The following is a 26,517-nucleotide window of genomic DNA, read 5'->3' as shown; positions in this document are numbered from 1 at the left end:
ACATACCATTACTAAGACAGAGGAGATAAATTTCACTAGCCTTGGATTTTGTAACCCAGTATACCAATGGACCAAAAAACATGACTTCATCATCAGGATGTGCTGTGACTAACAATATTCTAGCAGGTGGACCTGGAAGCTGCCATGCTGTATGGCTAACTTTCTTCAGAATTGAATAGAGAAAAATACAAACGCAAAGATATGCGGTAATAGCTATTAACAACTGCCATGAAATTTCATTGATGTAAAACCACCACCAACAAATTATTTCATTAACTTGCATACTTAAATATTCTCTAATTAAATTGAAATCCATCATTTTGAATGATGTACAAAGTATTTTCACTTACAAATATTATGGTCCTGTCATATTTTTGAAAAAACACGCTATTCCATTAAAATTTGAGATAACATTTTTTTTATTTAAAGGACTTTGATAGGTTATGTTATACACAAACGAAATAATAGGATTGGACGCCATGCTTCTTTATAAATACACTATTATAATGTTCGTTATTTATTTTACTATTAAAATACTTTATTTTTTCAACATTCTTTCTTTCCTATATGTATATATTTTGATATTCCTTATATCAAACGTTTGAATTTTTTTATAATTTTTAATCGCATAATAAATATACTTCAATTTTAATTCATTTTTTTATAACTTTCGTTATTTAATGCAATACTTATCATTCTCTTTCATAAAATTTAAATTTTATTTAATAAGGACATAACTGATTACATTTTGCAAAGATTCATATAATATTTAAAAAAGTTCTTTTTTTAAAATAAATTTTTAAACGATCTTTTTACTATTTATAAATTTGTTTTCTTGTTATAAATGAATAAAAAAATATATACGATTTGATTTATGAAAGTTTATCCTTTTATTATTTTAAATACCGTAAGTTAATTGCAGATATTTTAACAGAATTACCAAGAAATAAAATTCCCTATGTTCAAAATTTTGATCACAAATTCTTTGAATCTTTTCTCTCTTTTATTGTTAAATTATCGCATTATAATTATTATTTATTTTAATTTATTTTAATTTATCAGAGCATTAAGTTACAAAATTTTTGTTTTTTTTTTTAATATAAATCAATTCTATATCATTGTGATTATTTAATAACATGATATATAAATAATTGATGTAGGTTATCTTTAATAAGTCTATGAAAGTTTATAAATAAAATTTATATCATGAACGAAATAAAAGAAATAAATATATATCGTGATACTCCTATTAGATATTTAGGTAAAACAAATCAAGTTATCTATTTTATTATTCGTAAATAATTTTTGTTCTCTTAAGTAAATTGAATAATATATCATTTAAAAAAAAATAATGTAATATATTATACATTATTAATTATTAATTATTTTTTTAGGATATGCAAATGAAATTGGAGAAGCTTTTAGGCCTATAATTCCACATTCAATTGTATGGTTTAGTTATACTGTAGCCAGTGGATATGTTCTTGCAGATACAATAAATAGTGGCTTTAACACTTATTCAGTAAGTTAAATGTAAAAGAAAATATTTATATATATTGAATATATAATTAATAAAAATATTACTATATAAATCATTTTATGTTTCAGAACAGTGTTACTACAAAATCAAAAAATGTTTTACTTTCTATGACAGACACTTTGTTATGGCAGTCATTTGCATCTGTAATTATTCCTGGTTACACAATAAACAGAGTTTGTGCTGCTGTACAATTTATACAAAAGAAAAGCAATAATACTCATTTAAAAAGTAGATGGATTCCAACTTTAATTGGTTTAGCAACTATACCTGTTATAATACATCCTATAGATAATTTAGTAGAAGAAATAATGAATATTACATACAGAAAATGGATACGTTATTATCCAAAATGACCACCAATCAAAAATTATATCATAATTAGTATAATTAGATCAAATATTTCTGAGAATTGATTCAGTTTTCAAATGAAATAAAAAATGTTGCATTTATATATGTACAAAAATTATAATACAATTATACCTATTTTATTATACTATTGTACAAGTTGAATATTTTTATTTTGATATACATATATAGAAAATGCTTTGAAACATATATTTTAAATTAAAAACATAACTATAAAAAAAAATAATAAAATGTGTTATTAATATTTTTATTTTCTTTTATAATTTCATTCTTTATATATATATATATATATATATATATCAGCCTGATTAAAAATAATGTTCACAATAAAAAAAAAATGTAAATATCTAAATTCTGTTGAATATTATAATTTTAATTATATAATTTTTTTCAATATTGCATAACAAAATTTTTAATAATTTATTCCCATACACATTTATGTAAATCCTGATGTCGGTATTGTAGTTCAAAATTAGAATGCGCGAAGTAGAGTTGTCAGATATATAGTCAGACGTCCTTTAAGACTTTGAATTAAATAAATAGCAAACATTATATTGTTTATTTTCAAATTATATCAAATTATTGTCATATAATAAAAAATAAATTATAATTTAATATATATTTAAAAAATAATTGAAAAAGAATGAAAACATTAAACATTGAAAGTTTTTAAAATATCTATAATGTAAGTATTTGATAATTTTTTATATAAAATGTTGATTCCTTCAATTAATCATAAGAGTTAAATAAACCGAAATGACTCGTTAGAAAATCAATAATAATTACATGGAAGATCGTAATTCATAGCCATGTTCATTTTCCCATTTATCGTCTTGTCGGGTCAGACGAGCCAACCACAGAACAATAGCTCGACATTGCGTAGGAACGAATAGCCTGTCATACCTGTGACATATATTTTTTTCGTCACAAGTACAATCACCATGTCAACCAAGAAGAAAAACTGATCGTATTTCTTTACTCGCGGAACTAATATCGTGATTTTGTAAGATATTTTGTTCAAATGATTTTAAGTATGAATAGCATATACATATATATATATATATATATATATCTATATATCTATATATATATAAGTTGAAATGAATTCTTTATTATGACATTTGTTTTCTTACTTTCTTTTTTCAGCTAATCATATATTTATATAAAAATTAAAATAAAATTATTATCTTCTAATTATTATCTTAAATTTGAATGTCATTTAATCTTACATTATTGAAATGTATTACAATCGAATTGTTTAGAGGTTAAGTAGAATTTAATTTGAAAAAGGACATCAATTTTTCGTTAATACTTGTTAATAATAAAATTTGAAAAACTAATCCTCATACACTTACTGTATATTATATCAATACAATCCTCATACACTTACTGTATATTATATCAATACAATAGGATTCATTATTAGTCGAACTGCAAATAAAACATGCAAAAAAGTACAACGCTTTTCGGATTGTGAAATTTCATGTATCTATTTCGTAAAATTTACAACATAATAATGGAATGTATCGAAATGGAAGCATTTTGATATCAGTGATAATGTACAATCGACAGCTAGTAATTGTATAAATCGTGTAACAATAAAATTTGAAAAGCTAATAATTATTTTATCGCGAATATTGTTGTACTGATCATTAACAGTTTCATGTACTTAAATTGATAAATTGTCAAATAAGGATAATTTTATATAACAGATTCAAACTATTTTTCTATTCATACTTTATCAATCGATGTTTCTTTAATCTTCAATCGAATTTATTCTTTTAATTTTTAACCGATAAATTTTTAATTCGATAAATAAGAATGTAAAAATAAAAAAAGGGAATTTTGATTTTATAGGAAATTTTTAGAAGAATGTTTATTGCATTTATAGAAAGAGAATAAAATACAATGATCAATGGAATATTTACTTACTCAAATACTATGTTACGAATTGTCATATTCAGAGAATGGTTGATTTTTCACGAAACTCTATAATAATCTTGGCAACTTTTCAGTAGTCTATAGTCTTGTAATAAGCTTAACCAGTCCAATGTAATTTATAGAAGCCACTTGTTTACGGCTAATTATGGTGGCACGCGAATGATAGTTATATTTTTTTTTTTTCGTATTTTCGTACATTTTCGTATGTTAAAATTTAATAGAATTTTTAAAATAATTAACGCAATAATTAACATATAATTAAAATTATTATTATATATATTTAAAAAAAGATTCACCGTGAAATATACGTACAATTCTTTTGAATCGTTCTCTGTGTAATGAACAAATAATACTCGTCAAACAATATGAAAGTCACGCGCGAATCCCGATCGGATCAGAACTGAGTCGTATTAAAAAAATATTAATCGTCTAATGTTTATCTTGAGAACGACATTGACGATATTTCATGATATATATAAAACAAAAATTTATTGATATCGATTCTTAAAACCAAATATCGAACAATAGAGCAAAAAGGTCCTTAATCGATAGAAAGCAATGCATTGCCTCGATACACGCCTCCGTCACAAAACGAGCCTCGCGATAAGGTTATGTCTCGTGAATCGGACAGAGGGCGCATAAATACATGTACACAGGTAGGTATGTACGCTATCGGCGCGAATAACAGAGGAAGCGAGAAAGAAGATTGACGTACGTTCGCGAAAAGGAAAGCGGCAAATAAAAAGAAAGAAGAAAGATGCCATGGCCTGAGATCAGGTAAATGGGAAGAAGCAAGAGAAGGAAATAAAAGGGAAAAGGAGAAGGTAGAGAAACGAGAAGCGAAGGGCGGAGGGGAGAAAAGAGGAATATTTCGCGGGCGCGAGTGGTAAAGATTCTCTGAAACCTGTGGCATTTCGCGAGGCACTCTTCTCTTCGGTATACGCCGAAGGGGGATCGATAGCGCGTCAGAGACGAGGAGAATCAGGCGGCAGGCTATTTCGAGCAACAACACGGCGGCAGAAGCAGCAGAAGCAGTAGCAACGACAGAAGCGTCCCGTCCGCCGCTAGAGATCCGCAGCCATTCCACGGCCATGTCTGCCGGCGCACGGGGTTGGCTACGCCCGAGCGGGGCCTAGCCAGCCAATCGAAACGGAGCACGGAAGGTCCCGCGCCGTGGTCGTGTCCAATGGGCGTAGCCCGTCTAGCGAGGCGCGCGACGTCTGGTCGAAGTAGAGGGGGGCCCTCGCGGTTGTCACAGGTGCAGCCAGTTGGCTGGCGAACTCGAGGCGAGCGTGCTCGGGATCGTTGTGTTTCATGTTTCGTGTTGTTCGGTAAAGCACACCGTTTTTAACCGGTTTTATTTCTTCGATTTGTTCGCGTTCCCTTTGAATCGCTTTATCATTTCGAGTTATATTTTTCCGTTGCAATTTACTTCGATTCGTGAAAAATAAAAAAAAAAAAAAAAAAGAAAGAAAGAAAAAGAGTGCGGATTTCTTATAATTTGTTTATAGAAATTTGGGTAAAGTTTTGTTGGTACGGCGAAAAATAGATAGTAAGGAGATTTTGGCCGAGAAGTAAAAGAAGCAGGGATCTCTTAATGTGGTCCGTCGCGCGGACGCGCACGTCGCGTCTGAAAGATCTATCGCGATACCGGTCTCATCGGCGCCATGATCCAACGCGGAGTGTGTAGATCCAAAGGAAAACGACTTTAACGCGACGAAGTTTTTACGATGTGCCGGCGGTACCGGCTGGTCAGCTGAGATACACGAACGGTGATAAAACGGCATCGAAATACAAAATTGGGAATTCAAATGACCAGTGATTCTACCATAGAATCTGAGCAAGAAAAACATTGAGACGGAGAGTTGAGAAAATTAAAGAAAAAATCGTACTAACTGCGAAAAGATTATATGAAAAAATCGTCCGTAACAAAGTGATAACTAAAAACGTGGTTTATAGAAACGAGAGTAACGCGAACGCCGAGATAACTCGAGGCAAATAGAATATAGGGGAAAAAGAGGAGCGAATTGTCAAAATATCGAGTGTGTGCTGACGAAAAAAACTGGCAGCCAAGGGGGGAAGTGTGAGAAGTGCGATTTAACGGCCGTTGGGATAACACCGCAGTAAAAGTGGGTGCACTGGGGCCCTCGGGACCGTTCGGCCGATACGGGCCCGTGGAAGGTGGGCCTGGTGGTGGTCCCGGGCCCGGCAAGGGAGTGGGGACAGGGGTGGCCGCAGTCGCGGCTGGGGAGGTGGAGGGCTACGGGGGCGCCGGGGGCGGGGGAGGGGGCCCCGGGGGGGTTGGTACCCCCCGGATAAGGGTCGCGACCCTCAGCGGGCCCTGCTGCGCACCCCTGCCCGTCACCCAAGCCTGTAACATAGGTAAGTGGATCATATTTCACTTTTATCTATTTTTCATTATATCTTTCATAATTCCTTTCCACGCGAATTTTCGAGGAAATTTCTGCGAAAAATTCAAATTCCTTTTGGGAGAAATGATTTTTTCATATTTCACGAGATGAGTTTTGAGTTCCCCGAGTTGTGTGAAGTTGACTCAATGTAAGATCAAGATTCGTGCGAAAGAGATTAAGATTTCTCTTAACGTGACTGTTAAGAGATAGTTTTATTGGATTCATTTATTTCGAAGTACGTACGAAGCGATACAAATTTAAGTTTTACTTGTAACTCACGAGATTCTTCGTCATTCCCATCGTAAATCCGATTGCGTTTTTTTTCCAAGAATAGAAATTTTATTTTTTAAGAGTAATTAACGTTTCGCGTTCTATTGTCAGGAAATATTTCGATTATAAACAAGAAGAGAGTAGCATTGGTTTTTAACATCTCATAAGCGCCGGCGCCAGATTGGCTTCACGTATAATGTGAAAGATCGAAGGGTTTTCTTTTCGGATTCCTCGCAATTCGAATCGAGAGAAAGGGGTTCCTCCCTTCTAATATTTTTCCTCCTTTCTTTTTTCGTAGACAGTAGAAAGAAACGCCGTTAGTTCGCTTATCTTGATTGATCGTACCGTAATTTGGGTGTCATTGGAATGCGCGTTTTTTATCCGTAGTGATGGATTGTCCCGCGTTTCGAATCTAACGAGGATAAATTTGCCTCAGACAGGGTTGAACACTCGTCGAAATACGCGTCGTTGTGCGTAACGAACGACCGGATTCGAGAAAATCGTCATCTCTCTCGATGCAAATGTAAGCAGAATTTTTATTATACGTGCAGCCGATTGTTCGACGGATTTTTCCTTCTTCTAACCGTGAAAAAATGATAAAGGTTGAAAGAAAAAAAAAAAAAAAGAAAAAAAAGAAACGAAACTGTTACTCGCAAAAATTAATGAACGATGACGAACTCGAGGAATCAAACTGAGCTGAGCTGAAGAAAAAAAGTAACGACTTCTGTGAGAAATATCCGCTACAAATCATGGAACTATGATCGATTTTAAGCGGCCGATACGGATATCGAATCGTAGCGACGGAAAAGTAATATCCATCGTGCGTTAACATATTAACGACAAGGCGATAAAATAACAATATTTTATTAAGTCTAGTATCAACGCTGCGTTATCGAATGAAAATAAAAAATTGTCGATAACTGTCCCATATGGTTTCTTCTTTCTTCGCCGTTAATTAATTCAATTTCTTTTGAAATTCTTCCTCCTTGAACTCTCTTTTTATCCCCCTGGTATTTCGTTATGCGTTAGGCACCATTCTTTGTTCTTATTCTTCGCAGAGAGACAATGCGAAAACAAAACTGCGGAAGAGTTTAAGAACGCGCATTAACATATTCCGAAGGGTGGCTGGAAGAAAAATATTGACACTAAAGGTATCGGATCACTTGTTCGACTTGGTGGATTTGCGTAGCGCCGCAATCGTATTGATTACTAATTCACCGTGACTTTACGTAACGTTTTATGTTAACTGTTGAACCGATTAATTACCCTCTTGCCACTGTTCCCATTATAATTCTACCTATCCAATGACTTACGTTCACGCGATAGTTATGAATTTTTACATTTCGACCAGAACGCCTATAAATTTGGAATGAAAAATTTCCGAATCGAATATATTTGCTCGATTAAATTTATATCGATGTTAAATTTATATAAAGCATCATTTACGCGAAAATTAAAAGTATCCGGATATCGGTTTGATAAAAAAAGATTTTCGAGGAGAGCGTGGCACGCGTCGCACGATTGACGGAAATGAATCGGATTAATCAACCCTCGTTTTCGATCGTTCAGATTTTCGTCTCACGTACGCCTAATCTGGTTTCGACGATTCGAGGGAAATCATTGCGTCCTCCGCTTCTTTTTTCACGCGCCACGTCCGTGAAATCGGTTCCCGTGATATCTGATTTAACGAATGGAAGGTCGACCACGTTAGAACGATGCGTATTTCAGAGACAGAATTATCTCTTTCAATCTCGATCGTTGTATTTCTTTTTTTTTTTTTTTTTTTCATATAACCATAACGTGTACAACTTGGTCAATTTTTCTTTCCTTATTATTATATCTTATCTAGATTTGCAATAGATTTTCAGGATGAAAGTTTCAAGTTTATCAGAAACGTGGATCGCGTCTTTATCGCGAATTGAACGTGACCGATCCTAGTGTCCAACTAGAAAATATTCTGTGGGAAACACAATTTCGCCGTAGGAATTACTCGTAAGTCGATTTCGCGTGGAACGATTTAAATCTCGAGGTAACCGCGGGGTGGTTCGGGTCGGGTCGAGTCGCGTTTCTCCTTTTTCTTCTCGCCCTCCCGCAGCACGGAGGGAGATGAGATGCGCAAGGTCAGACCTTAAGGGGTGGGAGAAGGGTTGCTAGGTTGACAACCCTGCTAGCAGGGAGGAACTCCGCCCATTGGCGGAAACCGCGAAAAAAAGAGAGGAGTGAACCCTAGAGGGTTCAGCAATGGCGAAAAAAGAAGTCGGAGGTCGAGGGTGCGAGAGAGGTAGAAATAGACGAGGATAGAGCCGTGGGTAACTGGAGGCAAACGGGGAGGCGAAGAAAACGTAATAGAGGGCAATCTCGTCCACGAATGTTAATTAACAACGAATTGTAATCATCGAGCGGCTCGTTCGACGGAGCACACACTCGCTTGATGGCTATTGACAAACAATTATGATACCATAAAGATACAAGCGCGATCATTAAATTTGATGGCATAATAGATTATGTTGCTCCTTGAAACAGAAGTGTTATACACGGTCAACCTTAACCGTGTTATTATAACTTTGGGATGATTTTTCATTTTTTCTTTTTTTCTTTTTTCGTTTCTTTTTTCTGCAAAAGAAGAAAAAGAAGAAAGAAAATTCGTTTCGAACGGTGTGGATAACACAGTTACGTACACGACAAGCTTGTTTTTATCTTGCCGTGTATTCTTTCCGTTTTATTGCATCGCATTATCGATCATCTTGAAACGTTTAATTTTCTTTTTCGTTTTCAAAGGGGAAATTCATTTATTCGAGATACGCACTTGGATGAGCTTGCTTCGACATTAACAATAAGAAGATTGCATTTCTGTTGCAGTATTACGTTTTCTTTTCGATTCGTATTTTGTATAGTTTGACAGGCTGCACGGTAATCAAAGCGTTTGAATGATAAAAAAATGTCTGTACAATACGCGGTTCGTTATGCACGTGCGTAATCACCGCCGGTACGGCCGATTTCCTTTCAGTTCATAATCTAATCGATAATCAGGAATGTTTCAAATCGAATCCGCGCGTGTTCGGATTTTTCCTTTTTTTCTAACGATCCCACGATTAAAATGTTCGCGCCGGGAAAATTTCTCACCGCTCGAGAGAGAGAGAGTTCCTTCAAAAATTTCCCCCCTTTCGAAGCAGGGGCCTCGATCGAAACATTGTAGTTCCACTTTTATTTGAAAAACGTTATGCAACGCGAAACTAGGACGATCTCAAAGCACGCACACACACACATACACACAACGTGTATCGAAACGTGTACAGTTGAAGCACACAGTGTCGCAGAAATTTCCTCGTTTTCCGCGTTTCGTTTTTCGCACGATGACGCGCGCGTTCGAACGTGCGCGAAATTAAAACGCCTCGTCAGGTCGCAGCCGCGCGCTTTCCATCAACTTTTCTCGACGCTCGACGTTTTCACTTCTATGGATATTTTTCAAACCCGCTCATTTTTTTTCCCCCTCCCCTACCCCGCGTATAAATAGCCGCGAGAAAACCCTCTGCCTCCTCCTCCCCCTTCCGCACGATAAATCGAACGCGAGCGTATTTATTAAAATTGTTATATACATGTACATATATCTATATATATATCTATATTTGTGTTTTATAATGTTAAACTACGTTAATCGGTCTCGTTTAAATCCTCTGTATTCACAGATGCTCTCTTTCTTTTCGAAGCAGGGAGACGTGGTTTGGCGATGCTCCTGTCATGTGCAGGATGCGAGAAACCAATTATGGATCAGTACCTGCTGAATGTTTTGGACCGAGCATGGCACGTCGAGTGCGTCCGCTGCTTCGATTGCAGAACCACGTTGCAGGACAAGTGTTTCTCAAGGGAAGCGAAGCTATTTTGCAGAGAGGATTTCTTCAGGTAAGTAATCGCTCCTACCAACTTTTGCATCTGCTTTTTTTCTTCCCCCCCTTGCGAGAGTTGAACCGAGCCGAAACGATGGAAGAATTACAGGCTATTTGAGTTTGCCGAATTTGGAGAGGGTTGATGATAAAGACGAATCGAAGGATATCGATCGTACGAACGATATTATTTTTCTCCATTAACGTTACGTTGATTCTCGTCCATTCGAGATCGACGATTTTTCACGAAAAATCGGGGAAACGAATCCTATCATTCTCCAAATATCTCCATCTTAAAAATTGAAACATTATATTCGAATCAAAGTTGTAATTCCAATTCAAACAGTCGAAAATTGATCAACTACTTTGACTATGTATATATATATACGAGAATCCGTGCAGGGGGTAAAAAGTTGCTGATCGAAACAATATGAACAGGTACGAACGCCATTAGTTAGTAATTCATCGATGCGAACTTGTCCCTCCAGTTCTACGTAATAATTATCGTTCGAGCTCGTTTCATCGATAAAACTTAACGCGATCAGTCCTCGGTAAGAGATGTCGCGGAATTTTTTCCTTTTTTCTCTCCCCCTGCCCGTTTCCATCGAGCAGAAGCTCGTGTACCGGCGACTGTTTCCCGTTTGCATAATTAAATAATTGGCTGTGTCACAACTGGTACCAAGCAGGCGACGAACCGCTAGAAATCGAAAGATTTACGATGCATTTAGGGGACAATCGCGGCGACGTTTGTTGTCCGTCCATATTTTTCTTTTTTCCTTTTTCTTTTTTTTTTTTTTCGTCGCTTTTTACGATTAGAAGACGTCGATAGGTGGTGAGCAGAGGCGAGGCGAGGCGAGAAAAAAAAAGCATTTCGAGCGACGAATGGAAAGGAGGGCCTTGACATTTTCCCAGACAGCTCCCGTCGTTATTTCATTCGATCAAGCTTCCGAGGCAAAAATCTCTCGCTCGATCGAAAGCCGTTCCGTGAACGAAACGCGCCACCGCTATCGCGATTCGTTACGCGGTTCCACCGACGTTAGTCGTATCGTATATCCTATGGACGGAGAGTCGATTTCTTGGTGGCGATTCGACAGACTTGGAGACTCCGGTTTCTTGCCACCTTCCACCGTCGAGAGTAGACGCGTTAAATGGAAACAACCTCTCGAACGGCCCGCTCTCTCTCGCTTGCCCTTTTGCGCGGAGAAGTTTTCGGCATAAATCACCCGGCAAATAAAATTCTAATTAACGAGACCGCGTTGAAAAGGAATTCGCTCGTTCGATAATTTCGTTCTTTCGATCCGTTCGATCGGGCAACATGTATAATCCCTGCGATTCTTCTTACGTCTTTATTCGAAAAAGGAAAAAAAGAAAAAAAAGGAAAAAAAATAAATAAACGGTGCAAAATCGTAAACTAACTAACGATTCTTATTTGTTTCCCCTTTGTGACAAGGAACGAGGGAATCTTTAAAGGAGGATCGTCAGTCACGTCGTGGAAGATTATTGCGAACGTATTGATTTACGAACGTGGTTCGGTATGGAATATTTATGATGCGGTTTGAATTGATGATCCCAAGTGACTCGGGAACCAAGTCGGATCGGTGATTTTGAAATATCCGAAGATTGGAAGAGCGCGAGCGAGATTCTTCTCGGGGGAAACTTTTCTCTTCTTCGGCTCTTCTCGCGAGAAGTTGTCCGCGCTCCTGGTCGAGCTGGACCTTGACATTCGCGTGAAAAACCGATCCGAAGAGCGTGAAGATGGGTCGAGATTCGCTTCGTTTCAAGCCTGTGCCCGGTGATTTTGTCGTGGGACGGGATTCGAGGAAGAGGTAAAGAGATTGCGATTAAAGAGTGGTAAGAAGCGTCGATCGGTTGAATTAAATTATCAGGATCGAGAAATGTTGGGATTTTCATCCGGGCGTTGATCGTTTCTACTTCCAATTTTCGTTTCTTCGTCCTTTTCTTTTCTTTCTTTCGCAATTATAAAATTGAAAAAGATGTAAATATCTGTTAAATAATATTTAACGAAGCGGAGGGTACGATCGCGGAATCGTAAAGGGAAGGAAGGGGGGGAGAGAAAAAGTATTGCAAAAAGTGTGTGACGAATGACGGTGCGCGAAGGGCTTGCAGCTCGATTATACGCGAGAGTCGCGTTAAAAACAAAGGTTAAAGGAAGAAACTCTTGGTTTTTCGGGTAGATGGAAACAATTAATTTCATTATCCTAACGTCCAATCGTATTTGAAAATACCGTAATTCATGTTTCGAGGCAGGTTCGAGTGAAGGGATAAAAAGAGAGGATGAATATAATGTTAAAACGTTAGGATAAGAGATGGAGATATTATCTCGTATTAACCGATGACAAATTTTCGACGGGACGACAATAGGGGTGACTGTTCTTGTTTACCACGAAATAAAAATCATCCACCTTTCGCCGATTCTCCGAGACTCCGTCTCTCCTTTCGTGACTTCTGGAAGCGATGAACGATCCCCTTTGTAGCCAAGGACCCGAGAACACGCGGAAAGTGGGGAGGGCGTGTTTAAAGGGGGGCCCTTTGATACTTATACGAACGAGTGTATAACGAACGTGTTGTATACTTTACGAGCCACTTTGCATTTCATCCCGATGAAAAATTCATTAGATGTAAGACGAACGGTTGGCTACGCTCGAGCGGCGTAGAAAAGCTTTTCGGGTCAAAAATAACTCGATCCCCGGCGTCCCGTTAATTAGCGTTATCCTCTTTGCTACCGTTACACGCGGCGCGAACAGTCGATCGGCAATCACGCATTCTTTTAAATCGCCTCCTCGGATTAATTCGCCCACGCGTCACGCGGTGAGAGAGATCGGCGGTGTGAAAAATCGGGAGAGATAAGCATCGGTAGAGTCGTCTACGTCGGGTTTGTTTCGCGAAAAGGGAGAAGGGGGAGGGAAGAAACGCGAAACAAGCCGTGGAAAAGTGCACGGAGAAGCGAAACGGTAGGCAGGGCAAGTGGAGGAGGCCGATCGATTCCCACGACGACCACGGGGACGAATCTATCGATGTCGTTTCTCGGATCGAACCACCCCCCTCCCGCTACGAGGGAATCGCCGTTGGGAATATAGCGTAACACCTCCGGGAGGTCCAAGGTACGGTTGGAAGGAACGGTACGCACGGTTATGGTAACCGGCTCTACGAGTCGCAGCAAGGTCCTTAAAGGTCGATAATGGCCTATGGGGGCCCGAAAGGGTCCAGGATCAAAAGAACCGATGTCCCCGTTTCAGCGCCGCCTCGACTGCCGTAGCTTGCGGTCGATGGCCCTCTGTGTACCCACCAAGAAATTATTACCTTAAAATATGGTCCACCACGTCGTCGAAATACGCCCGATGAAAACATTAACTCGGGGCTAGGGGGATGGTGGCGATGTCAACGGAGAGAGAGAGAGAGACTCGAGACTCCTAGCGCCTTGTCGCTAATAATCCTCCAAGAGTCGGTTAGGGACCGGATTTTCGCTTATTCGCAGTCGTTCCCCAGTTTTTCGAAAAAGTCTCTCGCGACCTCTCGTGCTGATATTCCACCAATTACGCGGGAACCGTGCGCGAACTCGCGCGATAATTTATCGAGGCATCGATGGCGCCGGCTCGCGAGCATTTTTCTTTCGGCAAGAAATAAATCATAGCCAGCGTGTTGCAACCGTGCGCATTCGATCCGTCGATAGAACGAGAGAGAGAGAGAGAGGCGAACGATAAACGAATAATCTTAATAATCTTAATAACGCGATCACGAAGATCCGTCGTTCCCGATCGAATCGAATTTCGCCTAGATTTTTTCCTGTTCCGAAAGAAATTCGATCTCCGAGAGTGGTGGAATCTCGAGGATGGATGGAAAAGTTGGCATCAATTAACAGCCGGCGAGATCCGAATCTCTGGATCCGCCGTTGCCACGGTGGCCTGTTTCCAAGCCGTGCGAGCCAAGTTGCGCGGGGAGGCGCGGAAGACAGAAACTGGACGATGGACAGCGGCTCGAAATCGAGGGGAAACGATCGAAAGCGATCATAGATCGGCGTAGCTTTTCTCGGGGCCTCTCGAGTTGGAAAGGGCGCCGACGAGAGCGGCCTCTCCATTGTCCTTGCTTTCCACCCGCGGTGTTGGCCTCCTCGGGAGTAGACCCGTCGAAACTCGAACGTGGAAACATTATAAATGCGGCGTGACGCCCGCTACGAACCGTAGGAGAAGTTTGTTGGGCGTGACGGGGCCGGCGCGGTCGAGAACAGAAAGAGAAACGGGGGAGAGAAAGAGAGGGAGAGACGGGGGAGGAGGGCGGAGGGAGGAGGGGTTAGAGGGAAGAAGAGAGAAAGAGAGAGAGAGAGAGGGGTACAGAGTTGTTTCCCTTCCAGGAAGGTACGGCAATAGTATATATCGCGATGCGTATTCATACGTAGGGAACGTTTTTGCCAACCACCGGTCTCTTGCGTCATACTCTCGAGACAGGACCCTGTTCTCTGTCATACGTCGTACGCGGCCCATACGTGGTCGAATTATTCTCTTTTCTTTCTCCTCCTCCTCCTCCTCCTCCTCCTCTTCTTTTACTCTTACTCATTCTCTCGACCTTTTTTCTTTCTCTTTTTATTTTCTTATCAATTACCCAGTCGGGTCCTCGTGACAAAAGTTTAATCGGGATTACGTAAGTGGTGAGCGCAGTCGTAGCGCGGGTTCGTTTAACGATCGTTTGTCATCTCGTTACGCTTGGTATTTAGCCGCGAATCGTGGAGAAAGTGGCACGGACACCGGACCGATACCGCGAAAGTTCGATGAGGAACGAGGACGAAGATGGAAAAGGACTTTATGCAAACGGCGCGGCGCGGCGCGACGTTTCACGGTGTCGCACGGCCAACGCCGGCCCATTAGCATAACTGTTATGAACCGTTTTCTCAGCCATGCCCTCACCCTCTTCGCCCCGTTTGGTAATCGGCGATATTTCAGGAATTAATCGGCGCCAGCTCTGAAACTGGTCCCGACAACCGGGTTGCAACCGGGTTACGATCTTTCCTCGCGATAAAGTGAAAATCGCGCTCGAATGAAGGAAAGGTGGTGTCGTCCGAGGTTGTCGCTTCTCCAACCAGAGAATACAGTCGAAACCAGAGAATAATAATCGAGCGAGAAGGAAGAAATCGATCGAAGCTCGAGAAGCGGAAACGGGCGTTTGTTCTCTCGCGCCGCTAATTGGATTCGGTTAATTAGACTTCCGCCGCCCGAGCGATCTCGCGGGTGTTTATTTCCTTTATCGGCGTATCCTTTATAGCGAGGCGTAGGCGCATGTGAACCAACGAGAGATGGAAATCATGGGAGCGACGTCGATCGCAACAGAAGTTCGCCAAGAAACGACGGTAAATCGAGAGAGCGACGCTTCCGTCCTCCGAATTGAGAAAACGATTTGCTCGACGTATATATTTCTCGATTTCTTTTTTCTTCGTTTCGATCGGAAATTGATCGATTTCTCGGCGAGGCGAGATCGATCGCGGTCCGTGATTTCCTCCCGGTTTCGTTCGATGGATTCGATCGAAGGTGAAAAAGGGAAGTCGCGGCGACGAACGAACGGCTTCCACATAGTTACATCGAAAAAAAAAGGGACTGCGCGCATCGCAGCACGGATGGACGACGCGGGGAACCGAGCACGCACCGCATACATAAACTCGAGGCTCCGTGGCAAATCGTGGCCCGGACCCACCCCCTTTTTTTTTCCTTTTTTCTTATCCGAGGCCCGCTGTCCTATATTTCTTGCTACACGCCAAGAATTCCTGGCTCTTTACGCTCTCCTCTTTAAGGGAGCCCGAGAAGCCCACACCCCCTTCTTCTTGGGACGGCGGGTCGCCCTCATCGAACCGCTTTCTCACACACGAACGAGCCACGAAAGCACCACGTAAGCCTTTCTATTAATGATTTTTACGGCCGGCCTCCGTTTCTTTTTCTTCCACGAGGAAGAAAGGACCTGACCGGGCTGCTGCCCCTCGCGCGCCCTCGAAAAAACGAGAAAATCGGTCGGGGCAGACGCGCGTCCATCGACGAAAGGGCGGCGAAGAAGCGAAGGACGGGGGGAGGAGCGGGAGGAGAGGGGGAGGAGGGAGGAGTCGGCGATTCGGTGACGTATGCATTCGGGGAAGTTGACACGGGATCGGCTAATTGCTATAATTAATTAAATAATTCCTGTAATTAGACTAGAGGGATTGTGCGCTAGAGGAGGAAGACGGAGGATAGGGAAGGATAGGATGCGGCGAAGGGGAGACGAGGGAGAGTGCGAAGAAAGGGAGAAGGGTGGGAGAAGCTCTGGCAGCGTAATGACCGTTGGTCGAGAAATATCTCCGGCTTCTGCTTCCGTGAGAAGATTGTTAGGAACTGCGAGTAGGACTGCTAATTTGGACAGGTTGATGAATAGTTTGAAAAAGTGTGCCGGTTGATTATAGGATATTCCGCGTAAATATCTATAGATGATCGCGTCGATCGACAAAACGGAATCCTTGTAATTTCTACCGCTCTTCTTTTTCCCCTCCCCTTGTTTCTCCTTGCTCTAAGCAAACAAACTTTGCTACGCGCTATCGTGTTTCCACCGTAACGACGAAAAAATCGAAAAGCACGTTTGTCTTTCTCTCGCGAACGACGACGACGACGAGGCAATTTTCGCCAATTTTCTTCGTTCTCGTTCTTAAACGAAAAGATGGGAAGGATCGAAAGAAGGGAGAAGTGCGAAATAAGAATGGACGAGATTGGCGCGATGTAGGTCGCGTTGCGGACTGGACGGCGTTTCCGGTCGAGGAACGCGGGGGATAATAAAATAGCGGTGGCGAGATGAAGCGATATTATACGCAGGAGCAATAGGGAAAATTCTGGGTCTCTGGGAGAGAGAGAGAGCAGCATCCCCCACCGGGGATTTGAACGCGAACACGCGTTTCGGAGGCAGCGCGTGGTCGCGGCTCGGCCGGAGGTGAAACGCGCGCCGCGAGCAACCTCGCCTACCTCGAGTGCCGGCCATCGATTGAGATGTATATTTACTTTCGAAAGGTGGCAGCAGCAGCCCTAAAGGGACCACGGGGGTAATTGCTATAATTAATCGCGCGATTCCTGTAATTAAAAAGATTACGAGGATTACTAGGTGGAAAGTATGCGGTGCTTCCGTAATAACACAGCCGCGGAAGGATCGAATCCTTTTCGGTTTAGATTTATCGATATCGCGCGATGAAACGTGTTGCGGCCGTGTCGTTGGACGCGTGTTCTTAAAAAAAAAAAAAGAAAAGAGAAAAGAAAAACGCGTACCCGTTTCTTTTTCGTGTGGATCATCGGCTATTTTGCGCCTCGTAATTCTTTCTTCCCCTCCTTCTTTCCTTGCTTTTTTTTTTTCCTCCATCGATCTTCGGAAAAACGGAACGGTTTACGACAAAGAAACGATCTCGTTCAACGAACGATTAGGTAAAAGGAGAAAAAAATGAGGAGGGAGGGGGAGGGAGAAGAAAGAACGGCTAATACAAAATTAACGACGGAATTAAAGGAATAAAAGGGGGAGAGAGAGATGGAGAGGAAGAGCGAGAGAGCGAGAGAGAAAGAGAGGGAAAATAAAAAAAGAAAGAAAAAGGAAAATCGAACAGGCGCTGGCGCTGGTTACCACGTTGCGCTTTTACAGCACCGAAGGGTTTTAACTTTTTATGCCCTATCGGGACGTTAAAGTCCCATCTCTTTAAAAGCGCCATATTTCTTTTATCGACGTTTGCGAGTGGAGCGGCTTAATGACAGGACTTGTAAGTTTCGAGTCCAATAAACGTCGTCGACGTACAACATTGACTTTCCTTTTCGTTCGTTTCGTTCCGAGTCGCGTCGACGAGTGTCCACGTGTTCGCGATTGTTGATCACGGAGGGAGGAGAAGGGGGAAAAAAGAGGAAAAAAGGAAAAAAAGAGGAAAAAAAGGAGCGAGAAAAATAAAAGAACGCGAAGACTTATGACTATTGGAACGAACGTAAATCGGAGGAAAGTGAATTTTATGTATCGCCTCGCGTTTACGTCATATCGGGCGTAGAACAGAGATAAAAGAAACCAAAGAGCGAGAGAGAGACAGAGACGCGAAAAAGCCAAGATTCGAGAAGGCGCGAAAACTCGCGACGAACGGAAAAACCTCTTCGAACGATTAATCATCGCGAGGTGACGCGTGCGCTCGTTATCCGATGTTTCAGCGCTTCCTGGTCGAGGACGAAGTTAAAAGAAAAGAGAGAGAGAGAGAGAGAAGAAAAACTCGCTTGCTTCGTTTGTCGTTTGTCGTTATTCACGTGGTTCGTTGCACGGCGTTCTGTTGCAGGCGATACGGGACGAAATGCAGCGGTTGCCTCCAGGGGATAAGCCCGCAGGATCTCGTGAGGAAGGCGAGAGACAAGGTTTTCCACCTGAATTGCTTCACCTGCCTGGTGTGTCGGAAGCAGATGAGCACCGGAGAGGAGCTCTATGTCCTGGACGACAACAAGTTCGTCTGCAAGCAGGACTACCTGTCGGGCAAGCCGCTGCCGGACACGCATCACGTGCACGGTCATCATGGTGAGTTACAAGTGTCATTGTCCCTCGTTATCCACCGCGAAGAGAAACACCATCGCGAGACAGAGACAATTCGCGTGTCGCTTTGTTCCGTTCGTTTGCCCGGAATCCGATTTGCGGAACTATACTGGTATTGCCGGCTCGCGGCATGTTATCGATTGTATACCCACTCGTTTGTTCTATGAACGGGCGCGATTTAAAACGATCGTAATTTTACCCGTGGAAACCGAGCCGATGCGCATCCATGTGCTCCTGTGCGTAAACCAAATCGTTGTTACGGATTTGTTTCGCGATCGCTCCGTAATTCGTATCGTATTTGAGGGTACTCGCTTCGTCCTTCGAGCCAACTCAACCTCCTCAACGTTCGATCGTTCGAATTTTTTCGAAAAAATACATTCCGATTATTCACCTCGCTTTCCGTTTCTCTCCCGATTAGCATCCCGATACGGAGTAATTCACGTCAAGTTAAAAAAGATAAAGCGCGAACGTTCGAGATTTCCTAATTTTTTTTCGAAGATAAATAAGCAGAGAAGCTCGAGGAGAGGCTAGAGGAGTCGCACGGGGGAGGGAGAGCACGGTTCGACGCGTCCAACGCGTCCGAGATTTCACGAAGTCAGGTTCGTTGAAAAAAAAGAGAGAAAGAAAAAAAAGAAGGGAGGCCGGGGGTAGGTTTTTCACGGGGGTTTTATCCCGGTTGGAACGGCACAAGCTGTGAAAACAGCGCGCATGTAACCGACCGCCAGCCACCAGCCGAAAGAGAAACAGAGAAAGGGAGGAGGTGAAAAAAAAAGGGGCAAAGCGCGCGAGAGCGAGCGAGAGGGAAGGAAAAGAGCAGCAGCTCGGTTTCACGAGGATCTCTCGCCGGTGTGTAAGCCGTGAAACGAAAACCGAAAGGTCGTTAGGCAGGGGCAAACCTTTTGTCGCTTCGATGCCGACGCCTCGAAACCGCAAAATGTCCGACGACTCGTTTTCTTTTCCCTTTTTCTTTCGCCACGGGAGCGCGCCGCGTCTCTCCTTTTTCTCCTTCGAAATGCAAATTTCGACGCGACGCGGCGTCAGACCGTCGTTCCCTTCCACGTCTCGAGATGCTCGCGACCACCCCTCGTTCGCCCGCCCCTCCCCTCCCCCCCTTTCTTCGCGTGGAAGAAAGTTGGACGAAAAAAATATCCGACGACTCGAATATCTACGCGCCGAGGCGCCATTTTTCCAACGGCCTCGATTCCTCCGAATTCGAAGAGGCGACGGAACCGTTGGCGAAAAGTATAGACACAGAGCGGAGGGAGGGGAGGGGAGGAGGAGGAGGAGGACAACGATTACTCGTTTCGACGATCAAACATCGTGACGTCTGGATATTCCACGCGTATTCCGACATTAATCTCTATCACCGTGCGGCCATTTGTCAGTTGTCGAATTCACGGTGATCGTCTGCGGCGTATGCGAAAAGCGCAGCAATTACGCGACGAGTGTCGATTAATCAGCAAAGTTTATTGAAAACTCTTAGCATCTTTTGTCGCTGGACGCGCGAAATCGCGACGCGGAAACGCGCGTAGAACGGATATAGGGGAGGGGGGGGGGGGAGAGGGAATTGCGAAATTCGAAAGAGAAGAAAAAAATGAACGGTACCGCGATGGCGCGCCGCCCCGTGTACCGTGTGTAGGTCCACGAGCGAATAACCGTAATCACGTTTAATTGCTAATTTCGTATGGAACATCGACAAATTCACTCGTTCCGTTGATAAATTATATTCTATTTACTATAACGGATATTTTCGCCGCTCCGTACATCTAAAGTTGACGTTGATCGATGCAATTATTTTACAACGAAATTTTTATAGCCACGCGATAATACCGTTTCTCGCGTCCGTTTTACCATTTATCGTAATAATCTCGTTCGACGAGATTCCCTTTGACGTTTGACCAGGAAAATTGTCTACGATTCGCGGATCTTTTCTTAAAGGAGAGGGGGAAGGAAGGAGAAAAAAGTAGAGAACGAATTTTTAGAGGCTCTCGACCACCGATCGAATCGCTGATTTCGAAAGGAATTCGATCCCTTTTCCTGAAAATTTAGCAGGGGTTTCTTTTCGCGAATCGAAGCTTTGAGTAGCCTGTAACGAACACAAAATCATTGAACAGAAAAGTGACTGGTGCTCTTTTCGAAGTCAATGATTCGACGAGCGATGTGATTAAAATACACGATTCGGATCGTTCACGAGCAGAATCGTCCAACCTGTCGACAGGAGGAGACTCGTTGATGGGTTCAGGATCGGAAGACGAGGACGAGGACGGTAGTGCTCACCATCATCACGGTGGTGTCGGCGGCCCTCACTTGGGGCCTCACAATCTGGGTCCAGGTGGTCCCGGTGACCAAACGGTCGGTCATACTGGCGATCTACCTCTTGGAAGCGATCCTTGTAAGCAGGAAGACTCCGAGGATCAAGGTAGGTCCACGTTACTTTGAACTCTGACTGTAACATTTGACATTTTTTCTTTTTTTTTCCTCTTTTTTACACAAATTTTATACACCTTTACCTTTCGTTTCGTAATTCCCAAAAAACCCAAATATTATTATCGATTATCGATCATCTCGCTAAAAAAATTGAATCGAACTTTTAGAATAAGACACGAAGAAAAAGAAAAAAGAAAAAAAAAAGAATTGTCATCAGTCTCGCCCACAAACTCGATTTAGAAACGATCGACTGAGATCGACCAACGACTTAATCACGGCCAATCTTGCCCTTTCGTGGAACCCTCGAAACGAGGGAGGAAATTCGGTGGCTTGACCTGGAACGTCACCACGAATTACTAAGCGCGTCAGGTCTTCCCGCTCTATTATTCGCTTCTGCTCTTTTATCACGAGCGCGCGTAACACAATGACCCCTCGCTTTTACCTCTCTCGAACCGAGCTATACGTCGGGTATACAAGCATCTATACCGAGCTATTCGGCAAAGAGGAAAAGAGGGGTGTCTTCGCGAAGGGTGGCCCCTGTAGTGCGGTGTGACACTGTCCAAACATTTTCTTTGTCCCGTGGTTAAGACCTCCCCGGGTATATATAGATTATCGTGAAGAGTTGGGATCCAAAACTACGCGCGCGCGCGCGCGTACACGTGTATGTGTGCACACACGTACACGCGCACACACGCGTGCTCTGCAGAGTGTAGCTTTCAAGCGTAGACCAGCCACGATAATCCGATGGGGGTTTCGCATCGCTTCCGGGGGATTGGCTCCGATTGTTGTTACCTCGATCCAGCCGATCAAGATTCTGAGATATGTATATCATGCACGCGCGTCTGCGTGTAGACCTTGTTAAGAAACCGTCCGTCGAGAGAGGAAAAAAAGAAAAAAAAAGAAAAAACGTTCGCTATTTATTCGGCCTATATATATATATATATATATACACATATGTATAAAGCGAGATTCCCCATCGGGGATTTGGCGGATGGAAAAATATTCGTTACCTCTGAATTGTAATCGAGCGCATTGGAAAATCGACGCGCGGTGAAATTAGGCTGAACAAAGTCGAGAGGTTCGGGAGGGGAAGCTTTTCGCTCGGGGCATTTGTTTCTCACGAAACAAGTGCGTTTGCCCCCGTGGCGAGGGATCGATTATTAAACTGGTTTGTTTGCCGATTGGTTCCAAGGTTCCCTGGACGGTGATCCCGAAACGAGGGATAGCCAAACGGAGAACAAAAGTCCAGACGGTGGTGCCGGTGGTGGTAGCGGCGACGGTGGTGCCGGCTCGAAGAGGCGAGGCCCGAGAACTACCATAAAGGCGAAACAATTGGAAATTCTCAAGTCGGCGTTTTCGTCCACCCCGAAACCAACCAGGCACATCAGGGAACAATTAGCGAAAGAGACCGGATTGCCGATGAGAGTGATACAGGTTTATAACACGTTTCCATTTCGTTTCACTCGGTACTACCTGAGTGTAGTAGGGACGGGATTATATTCTTACGTTTCGATGAGCGAATTAATTAAAGCGAATCGAGGAGAGATTGGTTAAGGCTAAATCTAAGCAGGCGGCCAATTAAACGGAATGAAAAACAGCCGGGCGTAACGGTGTTCCCAGGTCTGGTTTCAAAATAAGAGGAGCAAGGAGCGTAGGTTAAAACAACTGACGTCGATGGGCAGGAGCCCGTTCTTCGGCGGCTCTAGAAAAATGAGGGGCTTCCCCTTGAACCTGAATCCCGGTGCTTTGGGCGGCGAGGACGGACCGCCGCCCGGTTTTCCATATTTCGGCGCGGAGAAGTTCGAATTCGGTTACGGCGGGCCCGTGGCATTTCACCATGAATTCTTTGGTGCTCATCCGCCCCCTCATCCACATGGACCGCCCTTCAGCGGACCAGGCAATCCTGGTGAGTCTCTGGAATTCGATCTCTTCTCTCTTTCGAGCTCTTAACTCTTCCCATCCCCGATTTTCGATTCCTTTCGATCGGATCCTTCGGAATCGGGGGAAAACGAGAGAGACTGAAACGCGAGCGTGTTATTATTTCGTTGCGCGATGGGAGTCTCGATTGTGCGGGGACGCACCGTGTATACGATATTGAAACTTCGGTTACACACTGGATCCTATCCATTCGCTATATCGAAGGCAGAACCTTGTCTCGAGTTCTATCGCGGCTATAATAAACATCGTAGCGGGTAGGTAGGTCGCGATAATTATGACAGCCGGGTTCGGAGATAGCTGGCCGGATACGATCCTCTCTGAATAGTACACGTAATCTGTTTCTGACAGGTTTGGACCCGGCGAGTTTAGCGGGTATGGCGGCCGCAGTGGCGGTGACAGGGGAATATCCACCTCCGGGTGCGGGAGGCGGCCCTCCGGAATTTCTCACGGGCCCTCCTGGACAGGGGCCCCCTGCACCTTCTGGCGGCAGTCCTGGAGAGTTCCTAGCACCTTCAGGTACGGACCTCGATTCTTTCGAAAAAGGTTTTACCGCCTTTCTGTCTTTTTCTTTCCTTTTTTTTCTACCATTTTACCATTCTACCTCACTTTCGCAACAATCGTTTTCTCTCCCTTTCCTCGATGTACGTGATTAATCATTTAATACACTAAAATTGCGTTAACGAGACTCTGGGGTAATGGTGCGGGGTGTTGGAAACTTTGACAAATTGTAACGGAGTATCGATACGGTAGAAAGTTTTCGTGCACAAAATGATCGTGCGATCGAAATCCTTCTAACGCTTCGCACGTGTCGTTTGGTTTCTTTCTTTCTTTCTTTCTTTCTTTCTTTTTTTCTTCCTTCGAATTTCAATATATTTCTCTGTAATAGTTTTCGATGGATTTGGAATTTCTCAGGTGGAGCACAGGGTAATCCCAGTGCCGGTGGGAACGGTGGCGGTCCAGGTGGCGGCGGCGGCGGGGGTGGGTTCCTGGAGCCGCACCAGATGCAGAGCGAAGGGCTGGCCTGGTAGTACGAGTTTTAATTAACGTTTATTTTTTTTTTTTCGTGTTTATGTTGCTTTCCATCGACCGAGCGAAAAATCGATCGAAGAAAAATCGCGCGTACCCGATGGGGAGATCGTACGACTTTGTTCCGGCTTCAAAGACTTTTGCCCGCGAAGCGAACGTGGCGAGAGTCGAGCCAGATCGATTTTGCATCTTGTACGTTTCTGTAAGATACGCATACGATAAGAAGATCGATCGTTTAGCTTCGTTTCTTTCACGGTTATCATTGTCATTATTAACATTATTATCTTTATTATTATTATTAATATTATTATTTTATTATTATTATTATTATTTTATTATTATTATTATTATTATTATTATTATTATTATTATTATGGTCGTTGGCCAACGCCAACGCTACTATTTTATTATTATTATTTTTATTATTATTATTATTATTATTATTATGAGTTATTAAATATTATTATTAATATTATTGTGTATAAAATTTCGAAATGTCCTATCGTGTAATATTATACCCTCCCTGTTGATTAATTTTCGACGTTAATTTTAAGAGAAATCCTGTAGATATCTGCTGTTCTACACCCGAGAAAATACATGCGAAGACACGTAAAAGAAAAAAAGGAAAAAAAATAAAAAGATCATCGGAAAGGAAAAAAGACATAACGTTACATCTAAAATACGTAAAAACACACAATACGAAACAGAATACAACAGGTACACATACAGGCGACATTCAGTACACATGCGTAAATTCTACATTTAAAGAAACCGCTGTACTATTTATCAATAAAGTATAAATATAAATAGGAATGTGTAACCTGTAACTGTTAAGGTGGCGTTCGATGTAAATAAATCTGTCTTTTTTTTTTGCGAGAGAAGCGCGCGAAACCATCAGTTGGCTGAGTTCTGTCACCGAACTGTGTCTGTAATTGTAACTTGCATTAAAAAAACGTCACACGCGAGAGAAAGAGACACGCCGCCTCGATGCATAATGATTATAAATATTATTATAATAAACCACCTCGTATTTCCGTATACGTACAGTTGTGTGCATTCTTTTTTTTTTTTTTGCCTCTCGTTTTATCTCTCTTTTTCCACACGCTTAAAAAAAAAAAAAGAAAAAGAAATCTACACGGTCAAACCAACGCCATCAAGATCATCACGAAACAGTAAGTAAATCATTACTTTATCCGGTTTATAAAATTAAATTGCGCGAAATTTTAACGTTCCACTTTTTTTTTCTTTTCTTTTCTTATTTATCGCGCTTCGAAATCGGGATCGATTTATTCCCGACACGTTTCCCATCCCCGAGTCGAAATCTCGGTTTCTTTCATTCATCCCCAGCGGGGATAAACACCTGAGACTATCGATATGTACTCGACGAGTCCTTTGGCCCGCCCCATCGCCCCTTGAATCCGGTGTCCGCAAACGCATCTGCGACTCGGGGCGCTGGCCTAACATCGTTAACAAACGGGTGCAACGTCGTTTTCCACGGCGGCGGGGAGTAGGGGTGGGTGCGGGAGATTCGTTTTCCTGGACATCTGGTGAATTCGATTTTGATGTGTTTCTGCCCTACGGGGGAGGGGGGAGGATTGCACGCTTCCTCGGGGCTTCAGCATCGCCGTTCCCGTATCTCTGACAGTCCCGCTGGGGGCAGGAACGATGCTGCCTACTACGTCTCTCCGCTACGTGTGTTACACGCGTGATACAACCGTGTGTACACACGCGATATCGACCCTCGACGATCGTTCCCGACAAGTGTTCCTCCCTTAAGTACGTAGCGCGGCCTCCCGGTTTAGACCCGTCGTGTCCCCAGATACCTGTGTATTTTTCAACGGCGCGAAAACGTGGTCGACCACCTTTTTAATATTGCACCCGCCCGTTTGTCTTCTTGACGAGTTTCCGGGACACGATCGCCAACCACTTCTTCTCCTTCTCTATTCTTTTATTTCCTCCTCGCGTCTGAACCTGTTCCGCCAATCTTTCTCTCTTTTTCCTCTTTTCCTTTTTTCTTTCTTTTCCATTCCATGTACGGCCCTTCTCAGTCGCATCTACGAAGTATTGCGCGAGTTTAGAATAATCGGCGATATGGAAAATCGAAACTATCGTTCGATAACTATTATTTATTAATCTTCTCTGACGTCTGCGGTGAAAT

At 42.7% G+C, this 26,517-nt stretch overlaps 3 protein-coding genes across 5 annotated transcripts in view; 2 read left to right on the top strand and 1 right to left on the bottom strand.

Moving 5' to 3' along the window:
• The window catches only part of LOC108002720 (N-acetylglucosaminyl-phosphatidylinositol de-N-acetylase), a 68,781-nt gene that overhangs the window by 1,134 nt on the left and 41,130 nt on the right, over positions 1-26,517 (bottom strand). Inside the window, exon 2 of one of the 2 annotated variants that reach the window (XM_062071260.1) lies at positions 7-139. In XM_062071260.1, the coding sequence (XP_061927244.1) occupies positions 7-139 (133 nt within the window). Of the gene's footprint in view, positions 1-6; positions 842-26,517 lie in introns of those variants that run through there. The other variant, XM_017064545.3, reaches the window with a different exon arrangement.
• Positions 1,120-2,137, top strand: LOC108002721 (mitochondrial fission process protein 1). The gene is made up of 3 exons (XM_017064546.3): positions 1,120-1,261; positions 1,395-1,522; positions 1,609-2,137. The coding sequence occupies exons 1-3, from the start codon at positions 1,207-1,209 to the stop codon at positions 1,891-1,893; spliced, it is 468 nt and encodes a 155-aa protein (XP_016920035.1). The 5' UTR covers positions 1,120-1,206; the 3' UTR covers positions 1,894-2,137.
• Positions 6,081-25,399, top strand: LOC107996247 (LIM/homeobox protein Lhx5). Of its 2 annotated transcripts, none has more exons than XM_062071257.1 (8): positions 6,081-6,229; positions 10,236-10,428; positions 18,721-18,953; positions 21,187-21,387; positions 22,588-22,829; positions 23,016-23,301; positions 23,682-23,849; positions 24,246-25,399. In XM_062071257.1, exons 2-8 carry the CDS (start codon positions 10,256-10,258, stop codon positions 24,359-24,361), a joined length of 1,419 nt encoding a protein of 472 aa, XP_061927241.1. In that variant the 5' UTR covers positions 6,081-6,229; positions 10,236-10,255; the 3' UTR covers positions 24,362-25,399. The 2 variants fall into 2 exon arrangements, with proteins under 2 accessions (XP_061927241.1, XP_061927240.1); XM_062071256.1 differs by having other exon boundaries at positions 21,166-21,387.

The sequence above is a fragment of the Apis cerana genome, linkage group LG2 (genome assembly GCF_029169275.1).
Source record: "Apis cerana isolate GH-2021 linkage group LG2, AcerK_1.0, whole genome shotgun sequence".
Classification (NCBI taxonomy): Eukaryota; Metazoa; Arthropoda; class Insecta; order Hymenoptera; family Apidae; genus Apis; species Apis cerana.
This window is presented reverse-complemented; position numbering and strand designations above follow the sequence as displayed.